Source organism: Dermatophagoides farinae, chromosome 3 (genome assembly GCF_024713945.1).
Source record: "Dermatophagoides farinae isolate YC_2012a chromosome 3, ASM2471394v1, whole genome shotgun sequence".
Classification (NCBI taxonomy): domain Eukaryota; kingdom Metazoa; phylum Arthropoda; class Arachnida; order Sarcoptiformes; family Pyroglyphidae; genus Dermatophagoides; species Dermatophagoides farinae.
In genome coordinates, this window is record NC_134679.1 from 4,307,283 (window position 1) to 4,325,105 (window position 17,823).

Genomic DNA, 17,823 nt, shown 5'->3' on the forward strand with positions numbered 1-17,823 from the left:
TTTGTGATATGAAAATGACTTGATTATTTTATTGAATTATATTTTAATGAAAAACTTATAATAATCGAAAATACATGGATACAAAAGAAAACGTTGAATTATTACATATGTTTATTTTGAGAGAACAAAAGAACCCAAAATTCTGCTCACTTGGGCAATTCATAAAAGACGTACCAACGTCAAACATTCTGAGAGAGAACCATTTACTCACTAACATATTTTGTCCAACGAACATTTGTATCTTTCATGAATATTCCAATTTCGCGACATTATGAGGTAAAAGAAAAAAAGCAATCGAGCAAAAAATATTACAATCCTGTTGTTATGGCAATCTTAAGACAAACAAAACTGATCAATCGAATGTTCATAAATAAGAAAATGATTATCAATGTTGTGTTTGATTTTACAGTATGATATGACAAATCAAAATAAAAAAATGTGATTGAATGTGTCAGTAACAAGGTTATCAAAAATCAAATTACATAAATAGGTAAACATTGAATGTTTTTTTGTCACATCCCCTATATATGCTTCTCGTAGACGCCGAATTTTCAGACCAAAACTGTACCACCAAATAACAAGAACCATGATTGTAGCACCAACAGCAATACCCACTTGTGATGAAATAACAAAACCAAGATTCTTAGTTATTTAAAAACAAAATCTATGTAAACAGAGAATGCGCGTGGGCTTGGCGGTACACAGATGACGTGATGAAAAGGGGATAAAAAGACAGCGCTCACCCCATTGGAGATTCATTCTATGATTATTGGTTGTTTGATGCACACGTCAATTATTGTATTAAACCAAAAAGATGATTATTGTGTTTTAAATAAAGTCTATCCTTCTACATCTTTCAATTGGTGTCCTTAAGTTTCACATAGAATAATACCAAATACCAAGGTCCAAATGCCTTCGTCAGAGCTTTAAATGAATGTTGTTTCAATTGTTTCATTCTTTTTTACATCTTTCGTGGTGTTGATATTGTTGACTGGTATATCCCTGAGTGCTATATCATATATATTAGCGTATACAATGCAAATATACATCATTACCAAAAGTATTTTTATCATTTTGTCGTTTGATTTTTTCATTTGTAATCAAAGGAAATCTTGATATATGAGATATGATGATGAAATGCGCACAGTCTATATATAGTATAGTAACATTTTTTATTCGAATTCTTCTGAATATTCCTCGTAAATATCGGAATCGCAAACGTTTGTTCAATTGATGAAATCTTTCGTATTTATACGAAGAATTTGGTCCAAATTCAAATGCATCTTCCCAATAATGCAATATGTTGTGGAATTTCGGCGTTAATTTGCAAATTCCAAACTCATTTTTTGATCCTTTTACTCTACATATCCAACATACGAATATACGGATTTGAAATGCAGTATTATAATCAAGGATGATTTTCTGTCTTCATCAGTTGGAAAGCTGATAGGTTGATAGTCATTTGGATGAATCACAATATCGCCAATTTTTATTGAAATAATTGGTCTTCCGCTAGCGGCGTCAAACACTGATTCATTATTCGTCACATGTGTTGTCGATCACGGTGACGTTATCGGTTTGGGTTTGTTTGTTCATATAATACGTTCTCGTCATTCGCAACACTGGTGGATGTGGTGTTCGATGGTTTTGAAGATGCAGAATAATTCGATTGTTTTGAATTGAATGAGCCAGACGACGATGATGTGGACGCTCATGATTTTCATCCCAAAAGCGTATCTGACACTCATCAGTAGAATGACAGTTTCGTTTGCAATAGTCAGACTTCACATGGTTGCGTTTTGATGAAGAAGGTTTCTTGTTACTTTTCTTCTTTATGGCATTGACAATCCTGTGTGTTTTAGATAGAATTCGCATAGTATATGAGCAAAAACGTTGCTATAAATTCTTCAATTAAGATCATCATTTAAGTTATGAATGCCAAGAATCCGATTGCCCAATCTGCGGCCAAAATCATAATGAAGCTCTTTGCCTTGCTAATTTCAATCCGATTTCATATAAAAATTAAATTTAAATCATGTCCGTCATTTATGAGTAATTCATTGTAGCTGTAAAATATTTTTTTACAAAAACCCCTTTATAATGTATTTGATTTTCTTTTTCTTCGTTTTTCTTTCACTTCCTTTTCCAAATCGAATTTAGACTGTATTTTGATTTTTTTTGCATTTTTGTTACCTGAACTCGTCTAACTTGAATCTGAAAATATATTATCTATTATTATTCAAATTAAAAATGGAAAATGAAATCAAGTAAGTCGAACTTATTATCATTGAATTATATCATAGAAAATTAATCTCTGTTTTAAATAGAGATAGGATGTATAAGGAATTGACCGATAAATATGAACAATTGAATGAAAATTATCAAGAATTAAATGCGAAATACGTACATAAAATATATTCTCAAAATTCTATTTCTATTTTCTTGGAATTCATAATTGAGTTTTTTGACGGGATAAAAAACTTTTTTAACATAACGTATTACACATTCCCCGAATTGCCCAACCATTTAATCATGGCTTTATTAAGCCAAGCCAATAATCCAACCGATTTGAAATTTTGCTTCGATAAAGATATTATTACAATAATAAAAGCAATAATAGATAATAGACCAATTAGTAGGAAGCTATAAACCGTATCGCAAATTCATTCCTCAAATAATTTTTAAACGAATAATTTATCATTTAATTGAAAAATATCCAACTTTATTAACAAGATATCATATTATAAATTGTGATGATGATAAAAAGTCGATAATCGTGAGGATTGTTGGTTAAAATAGCCAAATTGAAAATAGCCAAGGCAGAAAACAGCCAAGACTGAAAAGTGCCAAATCTGAAAATAAACAGTCTGACAATACAATAGTTTTATCCAAAACTAACCTAACCTAACATTCGTATTGGATAATTACGTATTTCCAGAATTCGACGAAGATGTTAAAATTTTTTTTTCCAGATCCGAATAAAATTGCAAGCTTCAAAATACTGAATTATATTATTCTTTCAATTATCAATTGATTAGGTGTTGGTGACATTGTATCATTAAAATCAACACCTTGAACTTGGTTATACCCACCAACCACTAAACGAGCTTTATATTTGCCATAATACAGATCACTCCGATTTCCATTCAGCAAAATTTTGTCCATTGTATTTAGGTACCATTTTGAAATGAACTCCTGGATCAGAATTCCAATGATGTACTTCTGTCTTTTTTGAATCGTTATTAGCAGAATCAGAAGTACTAGTTGATGAACTAGAAGACATTTTGAACCAAAAATTTCAAGTCAGAATTATTGATATTTTTACTCTTCCATTTCTCGTGAACTAGTGAAATGAATAATAAACCATAAATCAATTTAGTTTAAATACTTTACCCGCTCCATTATTGATTTGTTTGATAAAATGAGTCGACAAACGTCACTTGGTTTGACCCAAGAAAATTTCAAATCAGAATTACCAGCAGGAATGTAAGTTGGTAGATTTTCTATAAATTGATTGAATTTATATTTACATCCTGAAAGGCTGATCATGTTTTCGAAAATTTTGCGCCTCTCATCAAGATGTGTTGGTAAATGTTGAAGACAATGCTTAATTACCATTGAAACAATTTTGTTGATGGTTTGCATATTTGTATTTTCTTGATATCTTAACCAATTTATATCAAATAACAATTTTTCATAATATTCTTTCCATGTTGAATTCATTAAATTGTTAAGGAATATAGATTCATGCATATTTGTAGCCGAACTTGTTTCATCTGCTAAATCTATACATAGATTTCATTAGATATGAATCCAAGCTATGAATTAATTTTCAAACCTTTCAAATTTTCGGCATTTGAAGGAGATTCGGAAATCTCGTTATCATCATCGATATTTAGATTCAATAAAAATTCTTGATCGTCATCATCATGAACATTGTCATCTTGTCATTGGATTTGTTCGAATCGGTAAAATTATTGAGTCAACAGTTATATTTAAAATTTAAATAAACAATAAACTTACTTCAAATAATCGAAATGATAGCGATTTAGATGGTTGATAAAACTTCTTTTCCTTTCAAAATACGTAATCTTTCCTTTGATTTTTTTAATCTGTTGCATAAATAGCACTTCAAAAGAAGATCGCGAATCGGGGCGAGTTTGTCGATTTTTCTTCTTTCACTTTTCGTCTCTTTGCTATCGAATCTCAAACATCTGAGAAATCTGAAACGTTGTAGAGACATGGTTAAGCGGAATGTCTCTATTCCGGTCCCGTCATTATTCCAAATGTCTCCCAGATTTAGCCGGTTGTTGTGGTAAATCCCAAATAAGATGAATAAACCTAGTAAAGCTTTGATTTCCACATCATCTGTTTCACGAATTCTGTCTTGATGAACATATTTTGATTTTTCACCGAGAATGAATTCATTAGTCATGTGCTATATGATATTATTTAGAAAAAATGATTGTCAACCTTTCTAGTTGCTGATGAATTGTATAAAATGAAAATAAAATAAACAGTGAAAGAAAAAAAGTGCGAAAAAAAAAACAAAAAAAGAGCATATGAGGCAGCAAATGAACACTGATGACAATTCCAAAATCAGTTTTATGTGAAAAAAAGAAAAGGAAACACTTTATTTTTTTCAAATTCGAATTTTGATTTTATTTATTATATTCAATAATTGTTCCAGCGTCAAGTCCAAAAACAACGTTACCATTTATTTCTGTGTATAAAACAATCTTTCCCAAGTGGTCCTTATGACGACTTCGGGCGTTGAAAATACTATGAAAGGGTGCTTATATAGTTAAATTAATTAATTTAATCATGTGTCGCAAACGACAGTTTGTTTAGATCGAATTTGAACTTTTTTTGAAAAACTCAAATCACAATGTGTGTGTTCAAGTGTGTTGCGTGTTCAATTGTGCCTTACTCGGACTCGGAATTTGCAGTTGGAAACATGCTGTTTCTCTCATCGACATTCTCGGTCGAAATATGAAGAGGTTACAATAGGCAGGACTATGCGCAGCCAGTTGAGTGCTACACAATTATAATTACAAACATTTATAAATCAACAATAAAAAATCAGCCAATTTAGCAGGGAATTTGATAATCCAAGTCGGCAATGTTTCTTCACACAAAAAAAGACCGCACTGGTTTTCAATCAGAAAACGAGAACTCATAAAACATGGACAATAACAAATCAAATGTATGGAATTTTTAGTATCTATTCCGCACCAACAGCGGAATAACCAATATTATATAATGTACGGTAAGCTGGCCGAGAGGGATACCAGAAGTAACACAAAGGCACGAATAACGAACAAAAGTTTTTATCAAATATTTTATTAAACAAAATAATCATAAACCCGTCGGGCAAATACAATGACAAGTTTAGTCTTGTCTCTCATCTCTCTCACGAGTTCACAACGTGGATGAACGTTCAAATATCACGTTACAATAAATAATAACGAAATTTTCCATCACAGGATAAAAATTTAACTAAAATTGAATTTAGATCATTATTACAGTATAATAGACGATCATAAATGGAAGAAAAGAAGCGTCTAGTAACACTTCTATCTCTATTGGTTCTCCAGTCCCAATTGTAAAAGATGATATTTTTTGAAAGATATTTGGCCAGAGAAACCGGACAAAGATCATACAAAATATGAGTCAAATTTGTTGCTTCTTTCGCTTATTGATCGGCCACATTTAAATCTTGATGATCACAATACCAAATAAAATCAATCATAATTTTGAAAGATATTTGGCCAGAGAAACCGGACAAAGATCATACAAAATATGAGTCAAATTTGTTGCTTCTTTCGCTTATTGATCGGCCACATTTAAATCTTGATGATCACAATACCAAATAAAATCATCAGCATAAGCTTGAAGATGACAACCATGAGGCAAAGGCAATTTGAAAATATCATTTACGACAATATTCCAAAGTAATGATTTTCAACCATGTGGACAGCAATACATTTTTTATTCGAATTCTTCCGAATATTCCTCGTAAATATCGGAATCGCAAATGATGGATTCTTCATATTTTCCAAGTTAAAATTTCCTGCCAAAAAGGAACTACCAAATGCCAAAAACTATGATCATTGTTCCCAAACCAATTACATATATTACCCAAATCGAAATTTGAGATGATGATGCCACGGTGATGGTGGGTGTGATGGTCGTTGTTGAATCATTATTAGCATTATCATCATCATAATCATAGTAATCTTTATATTTGTTTGCATTTGTTAATGCAAAATAAAAAAAAAATATGAAAAATTTCATAATTTTTTTCATCATTTTTAATGTAAAAAACACAATGAAGATGAATCTATTTATACAACACAACGATGATGATTGTTGAATAAAGTCGAGAAAGTCGGTTGAAAAAACGAATAATTTTATTAAGACAATAAAAAAGAAATGGATATGACCGATCTAGACGAAAGCAAGAACATGAGTGTGAGTTGTGTGCAAAAAAGTGTGGTTTTTGTGTCTTTTCGAACACGTGGTTTTTTGATGAAGGAAAAATGTGTGTGTGTGTGTCGAAGGACAAAAAGTGTGTGTGTCGAAGGACAAAAAGTGTGTGTGTGTGTGGACAAAGGACAATATGTGTGTCAAATGTCCGGGGAGGAACCAACAAAGCGCGCGCGGTCATGCACGAGGTCTGCTGTGTCGTGGTCCACTCATAGACTACGTGTCAGAATATTTTGCAGCAATGATGATGAATCTATGACTACAAGACAACGATGACTTTATCTAATCATTAGATTCTAATGTAAAGTTTACGCAGTTAGCTCAAATTTGAAAATTCGAAAAAATTAAATTAATTAAATTAATTAAATTTCGTTAATTTTCACCTTCATCTTTAGTTAGTTAAATATAAATCATGAAAATTTGAAAATTTGAATTCAAAAAAATCGTTGTTTCCGTTGGTTCCAGATGATGTGGTCCAAATTACCGGAATCGTCAGAAGCGAAGAACATTGCCTACATAGATCACCGGAATCGACAGCCTTGGGAGAATACACTTCATCCACTACCGGAATCGTCAGCATTGGTTATCAAATTATAATTGAATTATAATGAATTTATGAGTGGCAAATAAATTTATAAAGAGGTAAAAGGGCGAATTTTTTCGTCCATTCAAACAGATAGTTCAAACAATTGATAAAAATTAACAACGAAAATCCAACAACAGCAACACCATGAGCAGAAAATTACTGACCATGAGAAACCGCCACTAAGTTTTTTCGATGTTATCATGCGTCACGATTTCATTCGTGCAACAAAAAAAAAGACAAAATCAAAACAAATGTTAGAAAAATAGTATTTTTTTTTTTTTTAATAAACTTTATTGACCCCTATGCCTTTAACAAAATAGGGGGAAAAATACATACAAATATAATAAAAAAAAGAACAAACGAAAAAAAAAGAATAAACAATTACAAAAAATTAAAAATATTAAAAAAAATAATAACCGTTCTGGAAAAAGTTGAAACAAAAATGGCAAATTATCTTCAGTTAGATTCATACCAGACCGTATTTCCAGTAAAGAACGTTCTCTCAAAAACCGCGGACACCGACAAACCAGATGCACCGGATCCTGGACTGAGGCACCGCACCAACAATAAGAATCACTTCTTATTCTGAATCTAGACAAATATTCGCCAAATTTACCATGGCCAGACAAAAATTGACACGTGTAGCAGTCAACTGGCTGCGCATGCTCCTGCCTATTTCCACCCTCTCCCATTTCGACCGAATGTTCCGAGTCGACACACACACCGACAATTCAATTGACGAGCACGTGAACATCGTCACACAAGTTTTTATATTAATAAATTCGGTTTCCTACAACTGTCTTCACGACACACGAAATAAAATCCATTTTAATGTCCAAAGATAACCGGTAATAAATCGAAGGAAAAAACACCTTCGTTCGACGTCCATTTTCAGATGTAAGCCAGTTTTGATTCCAATTGTAACGAGCAATATTCTTTACGATTGATTTACCAAAAGAAACGGGACAAAGATCATAATCAAAGAAAGGCAACATAGTTGCCTCTTTAGCAAACAGATCAGCCATTTCGTTTCCATAAACACCAGAATGTGCCCGAACCCAATTCAAACAAAAATGTCTGAAAACAGATTGGCGAATTCTGTGCACCAAACTATCACCTGATCTGCAGGAGATACAAGCTTAGATCGAAGACCATGAGTCCACGAAAATCTTTGCAGAACTATCTTTTTCACTTAACCAAAGAACCGCTTGATAAATACCAAACAATTCCGCTTGGAAAACGGTGCAATAGTCCGACAAGCGAAATTTTAAAACATGAACAATACGGTCCGTATCCGGAACCATAACGACAACCAAAAATAGTATATATATTTATTATAATTTTTATAATTGAAATTGTAATTGGAAAGGAAATCAAAATGAAAATGAACAAAAAAACATGAATATCGTTGTGTGTGTGTGTCACTGGAAAATTTAATAAAGAATTTTTTTGAAATTCTTCTTGTTTAATCATTGGATTCATCCAAAGGTAAACGATAGAATTGCATTTTCTCATTAAATTGAAGAAATGACAAATACTAAACAAACGACTAGTTTTTTTCAATGACATAATCAATGAATTTGAAACATGATAGTAAAATTTTATGAAACTTTTTGCTCGATTAATCTATTATATTAATATAGGGCCAAATAAATGACAAATACTAAACAAACTTAATCTATTATATTATGGCCAAATAAATAACAAATACTAAACAAATGACTAGTTTTGTTCAATGACATAATCAATGAATTAATAAAATAATGGCTGGACATAAGTTCTTAAAATGATCAAAAGTTCAACTTGTTGGGTCAGGGAAAAGTAAGAAAAATGACCATTACGCCACGCCATTTTCGTCGTTCATGTACTCGGAAATACGTTTCGCTTTTTCAATCACTTTCATCTTCGGTATCATCTTCGCAAGCATTTTTGCTAGCTATTTCCAATTTGGCAGCTTTCTTCCACAGTTCTTCTTCAGAAGAATATTTCTTGAAAATTTTACATAGTAAATATGTTCCCAATATTCTTTTTTTATTTATACTAATCTTCCATCTTTCTCTATAAGTGGCGTAAACCTGATTGGTGAGTTTGTACAGGCCAATGGTTTCAATTAGCAAGGCTTCTCTTGCTTGTGCTTCTTGTTGCGTAAGACCTTCATAAGCATTAAACAATATTGGATTCAAACCACGGTCCCATATTTTCCGGATTTTGCGGAATTTTGGATCTAAATCCAATTTTGTCGGCTGCGTAATTTCTTTGTTAGCATAAAATAAATGTTTTGGTGGACGATTTTTTTTCCCTTGACCAACATAGAATATTGACGATATGAATTGATAGAACAATCGATAATCAATCAATTCTTGTCCAAGTATTATGTTTTCTTGCGATGATATATCTTTTATCATAGAAGGATCCATTAAGAAATATACAATTTTATTCCTCTTCTCCTTGGTTCTCGTTAAATTTTTTAAAATCATATTTCTTTCATATTCACGTGCTTCAGCAAATGGAAAATTAAGTGATTTAAAAATATCCAATGAAATGTTATAGTTTTTTTCCAATTTGTAAAGAATAGCATCTTCAGACTCATTAATCACTCTGCCCGGATTCGATAATTGTTGTAGTTGTTTATAACGATTATAATGGCTTAATGAAGAAGAATTCATTTTTGATTGTTGAACGCTTACACGTTGTTTAAGTTGTGTAATCTCCTTTTTTCTATTGCGAATAAAAAATTTCAATTATTCAAAAAAAATTTCTTATCAACAAAAAAAACTTACAATTTTGTGATCTCGACACTGGATTTTTTGTTTTTAAGTTGTTCCTCAAATTTTTTATTCTCCTTTTTTCTATTGCGAATAAAAAATTTTAATTATTCAAAACGAAAATGGTTGGAGCAAAAATCAGTCGAAGTTACATGATCTTGTTCTTGAAACAAAGTGATGAAATTATCGTGACGAATGCCAGTTTTCCAATTGTTTTTATAGTAAAAGTGGTCCTTTGAATCAGTTCATCGTTCAATGAAACATGATAGTAAAATTTTATGATGCACATTTTTTGCTCGAATAATCTGAAATATAGGGCCAACTAAATAACAAATACTAAACAAAATTCTAGTTTTGTTCCATGACATGATAGTAAAATTTTATGATGCACATTTTTTGCTCGAATAATCTGAAATATAGGGCCAACTAAATAACAAATACTAAACAAAATTCTAGTTTTGTTCCATGACATGATAGTAAAATTTTATGATGCACATTTTTTGCTCGAATAATCTATTATATTATGGCCAAATAAATAACAAATACTAAACAAAATTCTAGTTTTGTTCCATGACATGATAGTAAAATTTTATGATGCACATTTTTTGCTCGAATAATCTATTATATTATGGCCAAATAAATAACAAATACTAAACAAAATTCTAGTTTTGTTCCATGACATGATAGTAAAATTTTATGATGCACATTTTTTGCTCGAATAATCTACTATACTATGACGCTAACGTTTGTGAGTAACTGCAACTTTTACACTCGCCAAGTGCTTGCACTGTGTACTAGCACTGTGTATTAACTTGGCATTTAATGCGACGAAGCTGAGCCGGCCATTCCTACTTATTTTCAGTACAAACATAACTATTTGGTATGAGCTACTCAGTGTGTGTTGTGTGTGTGTGTATGAGCATGCGGGAAAACTTTTGAATGCCGCTGAACAGTTCGTCCAGCTCAGAAGTAGAAGTCGCTTCCAAAGAAACGCATTCTGTGGTATGTAGCTTTGACAAAGCTTTTTTTCATTGTTCTAGCTCAGCACACGTTGCTGCAGCTTTTGCATCCAATAGATGGTGCAGTCATTCAATAGAAGATAGATAGAGTTCGAATTCGAATTTTTCGAATTGATTATTGTGATAATACATGTGGCACGTGATTTTCATTTTGTGTGCCTGTATGAGTGTGTATTTGATGATGAAATCTTGCCTGAAGACTGCATTTATTGGAATGATTTTTTCTGTTTTTGTTTCCATGATCTATGATCTACTCATCGTTTGGTAAGTTATTTCGGTTATTTAACCTGATTACACCTTAAATACCTGATAACTTTTTTCATTTAAAATAAAGAAAATGGAGCATTTACGATATTGCAAAAGCCACAGCGGTTGACGATTCAATGTTGAGTGTCTTCATGCGATGAACCCACAAGGTTATCCTATAGGATCTATAGACACAAACTTGGATTAAACATTGGATCGATTATCATGTTCAGTCGCAATATTGAACCACAAAGTGGTTTGCTCAATGGCACGGGTTTATTTGTAAATAGACGCAGCATTGAAGCTCGAATATTGACAAGGAGGCTATGATTCATTTTGCAGCAAAACGATCGAGATCCTAAGCTACCATTTAAATTGACGATTTCCTGTCGTATTGGCTTTTGCTCTGACAATTAATGTTAAAAATAAAAAAAAGTAAATAAGTGTGTACCTTCCTACACCAGTATTGCAACATGGAATGATTTATGTGGGTTTTTGCCGCTGCAAAAATCCTAATAATCTGAAGATTTTTGTTCAGGAAATTTAGGAAAAGATCAACAATGACCACAGTATCTATACCAAAAATATCGTATTTCTACAACTTATCGATTAGCAATAATAATTATGCTGTTCGGTGTACGCAACTTTTTCAAAGGTATCAGGTGCAATGCACAAGTGATGGCTGACCCTGCGGTACCAAACCGAAGGCCGGAAGCAACACGCCGTGCATAGAAACCCACCGTCAGGCACGAAGCGTTAAAATTGACACCTTTGACTGGATGCCAAGTAGGGGGAAATGAATATGGGCCAAAATAATTACCGAATCCTGAATTACCAACACCACCGAATGGTAATTCATTGACAAGTAGATTGAAAAATAAATCATTCTTCACAATGGAACCGCTTATGTTCCATTTTGAAATCTTTCAAATACATGATCATTATTGGTGAAAACATTTATGGACAATGGTTTTTCATTCTGTTTGATCAATGCCAATGCTTCATCTAATGAATCAACAGTGACAATCGGTAATATTGGTCCGAATATTTCTTTTTGCATTATTGGATCATTGAATGTAACATAAGCCATTATTGCAATGGGGAAAAAACCAGTCTTCACATCGATATGGCCACCGATGACAATTTTTTCTTTAGTTGATTCCAAAAGTATTTTTAAATGTTCAAAATTTTTACGATTAACAATACGGCCATAAAATGGTGATTTACTTGCATCTGAACCATAAAATTGTTGCAAAAATTCTACCTGCGGGTATCCAGCTATATTGACCGTCAAGGATTGATACCTTTGACTGGATACCAAGCAGGGGGGGGGGGGCGGCGCAGCCGCCACACCTGCGGGTATCCAGCTTTATTGACCGTCAAGGATTGATACCTTTGACTGGATACCAAGCAGGGGGGGCGGCGCAGCCGCCACCCCTGCGGGTATCCAGCTCTATTGACCTCAAGAATTCATACCTTTGGCTGGATACCAAGCAGGGGGGGCGGCGCAGCCGCCACACCTGCGGGTATCCAGCTATATTGACTGTCAGGAGTCAGCCCCGCAGGGCCAGCCTGGGGCAGGCGCGAAGCGCCTGTACCGGGCTGGTCTATTATATTATGGCCAAATAAATAACAAATACTAAACAAAATTCTAGTTTTGTTCCATGACATGATAGTAAAATTTTATGATGCACATTTTTTGCTCGAATAATCTATTATATTATAGCCAACTAAATAACAAATACTAAACAAAAGACAAGTTTTGTTCCATGGCATGATAGTAAAATTTTATGATGCACATTTTTTGCTCGATTGCTTTTTTTCTTTTACCAGTTTTACTATAAAAACGAGTGTACGAGTGAACGAATTGAAATCGTAGTTTTTTTCTTAATCACTTTGTACCTGCAAATTGACAATAATCATACTCACGGATTTTTTCCCGATGTTTTTCGTCTTTTATTGGCCAAGAATTTCGTTGAATAATCCACGCCAATTTTATAAAGCGGATGCGGAAAGCAGTTGTGATTTCAATATTTGACTTATCCAGACAAAAATGGTTGGAACAAAAATCAGTCGAAGTTACACGATCTTGTTATTGAAACAAAGTGATAAAATTATCGTGTCGAATGCCAGTTTTACAATCGTTTTTATAGTAAAAGTGGTCCTTTGAATCAGTTCATCGTTCAATGACGCATGATAGTAAAATTTTATGATGCACATTTTTTGCTCGACTAATCTAAAATATAGAGCCAAATAAATAACAAATACTAAACAAAAGACTAGTTTTGGTCGATGACATAATCAATGGATTAGATGAAACAAATAGTAAAATTTTATGAAACAAATAGTAAAATTTTATGAAACAAATAGTAAAATTTTATGAAACAAATAGTAAAATTTTATGAAACAAATAGTAAAATTTTATGAAGCTTTTTGTTCAATTAATCTAAATATAGGGCCAAATAAATAACAAATACTAAACAAAATTCTAGTTTTGTTCCATGACATAATCAATGGATTAGATGAAACAAATAGTAAAATTTTATGAAACAAATAGTAAAATTTTATGAAACAAATAGTAAAATTTTATGAAACAAATAGTAAAATTTTATGAAGCTTTTTGTTCGAAAAATCTAAAATATAGGACCAAATAAATAACAAATACTAAACAAACGACTAGTTTTGGTCGATGACATAATCAATGGATTAGATGAAACAAATAGTAAAATTTTATGAAACAAATAGTAAAATTTTTTGAAACAAATAGTAAAATTTTATGAAACAAATAGTAAAATTTTATGAAACAAATAGTAAAATTTTATGAAACAAATAGTAAAATTTTTTGAAACAAATAGTAAAATTTTATGAAACAAATAGTAAAATTTTTTGAAACAAATAGTAAAATTTTATGAAACAAATAGTAAAATTTTTTGAAACAAATAGTAAAATTTTATGAAACAAATAGTAAAATTTTTTGAAACAAATAGTAAAATTTTATGAAACAAATAGTAAAATTTTATGAAGCTTTTTGTTCGAAAAATCTGAAATATAGGACCAAATAAATAACAAATACTAAACAAACGACTAGTTTTGGTCGATGACTAATCAATGAATTAGATGAAACATGATAGTAAAATTTTATGATGCACATTTTTTGCTCGATTGCTTTTTTTTCTTTTACCAAATATTAACAAAAAAAACGAGTGTACGAGTGAAAAACTAGCATTATTCAACAATACAACTATTCAACAATTTCTCCCTAGTTTCTGCAACGACATGGCAATATGTAAAATTAATAGACACGTGCTTATTGAATGACAGCACAAAATAGAATAACTTTATTTTGAGTTCGAATAAAAGTCAAACATTACAAAAACATACAATACAAAGAAGACTGTTCAAATACAAAGTTACAACAATTCTTCCCCCTTTTACAAAAGAACAAAAAAATCATTAAATAAAACAAAAAATCAATTTACAAAACAAATCAATTTTTCTTTCACAAAGTGGCTTTGTAAATATATCTGCATATTGATTATTTGTATCAACATATTCAATGTCAAAGTCGCTTTCACGAATAATTTCCAATAACTTTTTTGCTTTAATATTTATTGATCTTGTACGCTTCATATTACCGGTTGTAACAATAGAGATAGCAGTTTTATTATCAACATTAAAAATTGTTACAATTTTTCTTCCAGTAATAAACGATAGAATCTGTTGAATTGGCATATAGTATTTTTGGTATAGATACTGTGGTCATTGTTGATCTTTTCCTAAATTTCCTGAACAAAAATCTTCAGATTATTAGGATTTTTGCAGCGGCAAAAAGCCACATAAATCATTCCATGTTGCAATACTGGTGTAGGAAGGTACACACTTATTTTATCGAAAGATTTCCCTTAAAATATTAATTGTCAGAGCAAAAGCCAATACGACAGGAAATCGTCAATTTATATGGTAGCTTAGGATCTCGATCGTTTTGCTGCAAAATGAATCATAGCCTCCTTGTCAATATTCGAGCTTCAATGCTGCGTCTATTTACAAATAAACCCGTGCCATTGAGCAAACCACTTTGTGGTTCAATATTGCGACTGAACATGATAATCGATCCAATGTTTAATCCAAGTTTGTGTCTATAGATCCTATAAGATAATCTTGTGGGTTCATCGCATGAAGACTCAACATTGAATCGTCAACCGCTGTGGCTTTATGCAATATCGTAAATGCTCCATTTTCTTTATTTTAAATGAAAAAAGTTATCAGGTATTTTAGGTATAATCAGGTTAAATAACCGAACTAACTTACCAAACAATGAGTAGATCATAGATCATGGAAACAAAAACACAGAAAAAATCATTCCATTGAATGCAGTCTTCAGGCAAGATTTCATCATCAAATACACACTCACACAGGCACACAAAATGAAAATCACGTGTGACACATGTATTATCACAATAATCAATTCGAAAAATTCGAATTCGAACTCTTTCTATGTTCTATTGAATGACTGCACCATCTATTGGATGCAAAATCTGCAGCAAAGTGTGCGGAGCTAGAACAATGAAAAAAAGCTTTGTCAAAGCTACATACCACAGAATGCGTTTCTTTGGAAGCGACTTCTACTTCTGAGCTGGATGAACTGTTCAGCGGCATTCAAAAGTTTTCCCGCATGCTCATACACACACACACAACACACACTGAGTAGCTCATACTAAATAGTTATCTGAACTCAAATTTGAGCTAACTGCGTAAATTTTAGTGATTCATCGTTGTGTTGTAGTCATAGATTCATCGTCATCATCGTTGTGTTGTATAAATAGAAGAATTCATTATCGTTGTGTTGCATTCATAGATCTATCAACATTGTGTTTGATCCAAAAATGATGATAAAAATGTTGAAATTTTTCATATTTTTTTTTTACTTTGCATTAGCAAATGCAAATATATATAATATATACAAAAAGTACTTTGGTGTTGATTTTGATGATTTTGATGATGATAATGATTCAACAACGACCATCACACCATGGGCGCCTGTAGTGGGGTGCAAGTAGGTGCATGTGCACCCCCTAGCTTTTGAAAAAAAAGAAAATGGAGAAAAAAAATAAATCTTTCAATAATAAAAAAAACGCGAATGTGCACCCCCCTGAATTAAATCCTGGCGGCGGCGTTGCATCACACCCACCATCACCGTTGCATCATCACAAATTTCGATGTTTCTTATCTTTGGCATTGGTTTTGCAACATTGATAATTTTTGGCATTTGGTACTGGCTATTTGGCAGGAAATTTTAACTTGGAAAATATGAAGAATCCATCATTTGCGATTCCGATATTTACGAGGAATATTCGGAAGAATTCGAATAAAAATGTATTTATTCATATTGCTGAAAATATAAAAATATGCGATTCCAGGAAGCATCTATCCCTGATTATCCGTCTTTATAAAAAAGAACATTTAAATTCTGATATCCCTATCATTCACACATTTAATCATATTTTTGTTTAATTTTCAATCATGTACAAAATTACAATGTCAACATTTTTTAATATCATATTTATCATTAATAAATAAAAGCATCCTTACACAGCTAAAAATATCAGTGATCACTACATAAACACCCAAAAACAAAAACTCCTAAACAATATAAATGACACTTTTAGATCATTCTTTCCTGACGACATTCCTAAACATATCACACCAAACACCTACACCACACCCTTCTTCTCTGGTCATGGACCCTTTGCAAAATTCTTATTCACAATTAACAAAAACACACCCATGCTGCCAATGCGGAGAAGAAACATCATTACACACACTATCATGTACATACACAAAACACATCACATGTAAATACTTTCCAAGACACACACGAATACACTTCAACTAAAAATAATTATTACAAATTCACAAAATTATGCAAGGAAATTTACACTATTCAGATGATCAAACACAATACACACTCACTCAACACAAACTCTTAACCTTTTATGCTCTTTTAATTTCCCAGTATATTTTATAACTAATTAATTTTTGTTTAATTCAACAGTGCAAACATCCATCGGATGACGCACTTTAAATAAAGATTTGATTTGATTTGATTAATAAATAAAAGTTAAATTTTCTTATAATCAATAATGGAATCATTGTTGACATCGTGTGGAAGAAGGTTCAGATTTGAAATTAGGATGAATGTAGGATTGAAGCAAATCCAGATGTATTCTCCATGTATTGATTTAATCATTAAGAGGTAGAATGATCATCCGAAATGTATCCTGTGATATGAATAATGTCATCTGTAGTTGAAGGTAAAGGTGCATCGATCAACATCATCAACATTTATAACATTTTTCATAGCGAATGATGATTTGTGCGTGCATAACGAAATCATTGTTCAGGCAAGATTTCATCATCAAATACACACTCACACAGGCAAACAAAATGAAAATCACGTGTGCCACATGTATTATCACAATAATCAATTCGAAAAATTCGAATTCGAACTCTTTCTATGTTCTATTGAATGACTGCACCATCTATTGGATGCAAAAGCTGCAGCAACGTGTGCTGAGCTAGAACAATGAAAAAAAGCTTTGTCAAAGCTACATACCACAGAATGCGTTTCTTTGGAAGCGACTTCTACTTCTGAGCTGGACGAACTGTTCAGCGGCATTCAAAAGTTTTCCCCACTGTTCGATATGTTCAGACACACACA

General features: G+C 32.0%; 1 protein-coding gene across 1 annotated transcript; it reads right to left on the reverse strand.

The window, feature by feature from the left end:
• Nucleotides 1-8,382: 8,382 nt before the first annotated feature.
• Nucleotides 8,383-17,787, reverse strand: LOC124494491 (uncharacterized). Its single transcript, XM_075729815.1, has 4 exons — nucleotides 16,076-17,787; nucleotides 9,993-10,145; nucleotides 9,856-9,924; nucleotides 8,383-9,793 (listed from the first exon to the last, which is right to left on the reverse strand). Exons 1-4 carry the CDS (start codon nucleotides 16,126-16,128, stop codon nucleotides 8,965-8,967), a joined length of 1,104 nt encoding a protein of 367 aa, XP_075585930.1. The 5' UTR covers nucleotides 16,129-17,787; the 3' UTR covers nucleotides 8,383-8,964.
• Nucleotides 17,788-17,823: the final 36 nt, after the last annotated feature.

Coding starts and splice junctions, on each gene's coding strand:
- LOC124494491 (XM_075729815.1), bottom strand. CDS start 16,128: ATGGTCGTTGTTGAATCATTATCATCATCAAAATCATCAAAATCAACA. Junction 9,925..9,992: donor TGTTTCAAGAACAAGATCAT/GTAACTTCGACT, acceptor TATTCGCAATAG/AAAAAAGGAGAATAAAAAAT. Junction 9,794..9,855: donor AGTGTCGAGATCACAAAATT/GTAAGTTTTTTT, acceptor TATTCGCAATAG/AAAAAAGGAGATTACACAAC.